General features: G+C 44.8%; 1 protein-coding gene across 1 annotated transcript in view; it reads left to right on the plus strand.

Annotated features, from left to right (window-relative positions):
* Nucleotides 1-266: 266 nt before the first annotated feature.
* Nucleotides 267-397, plus strand: part of TDP2 (tyrosyl-DNA phosphodiesterase 2) — a 4,498-nt gene continuing 4,367 nt past the window's right edge. Inside the window, exon 1 of the mRNA XM_009703351.1 lies at nucleotides 267-376. Within this exon, the coding sequence (XP_009701653.1) occupies nucleotides 267-376 (110 nt within the window). The remainder of the gene's footprint in view (nucleotides 377-397) is intronic.

The raw sequence follows: 397 nt of genomic DNA on the forward strand, positions 1-397 counted from the left end.
TTTCCCCTTCCACCTTCTTTCCCCGAGCTTTTACTGTTGAGAAGACCTTGACGCTGTGTAAGCACTGCTCACAACAGCTAACGCGTCCCTCCGATTTTGACGCTGTTTTGGTTACAAGTTCAAAACACAGCACTGTATGAGCTGCTACAAAGAAAATTAGCTTTATCCCAGCCAAAACCAGTACAACCATGTGTGAGCAGGTAGAGTCTGGTTCTCTTTAGCCGTGCAGTCCCCAAACAGTTACTAGACTGGGCACTCAGACTTTGATGGTGTTGTTTACCCTTTATCAAATCAACGGGGTAGACAAGGCCTGTGTTTTTGAGTTGGGATTTGGGGTGAATATTCCTAAGGAAAAGGACTATCAGTTTGTCACAGAGTGAGTTTGCACATATACCTT

The sequence above is a fragment of the Cariama cristata genome, unplaced genomic scaffold (genome assembly GCF_000690535.1).
Source record: "Cariama cristata isolate BGI_N322 unplaced genomic scaffold, ASM69053v1 scaffold8467, whole genome shotgun sequence".
Lineage (NCBI taxonomy): Eukaryota > Metazoa > Chordata > Aves > Cariamiformes > Cariamidae > Cariama > Cariama cristata.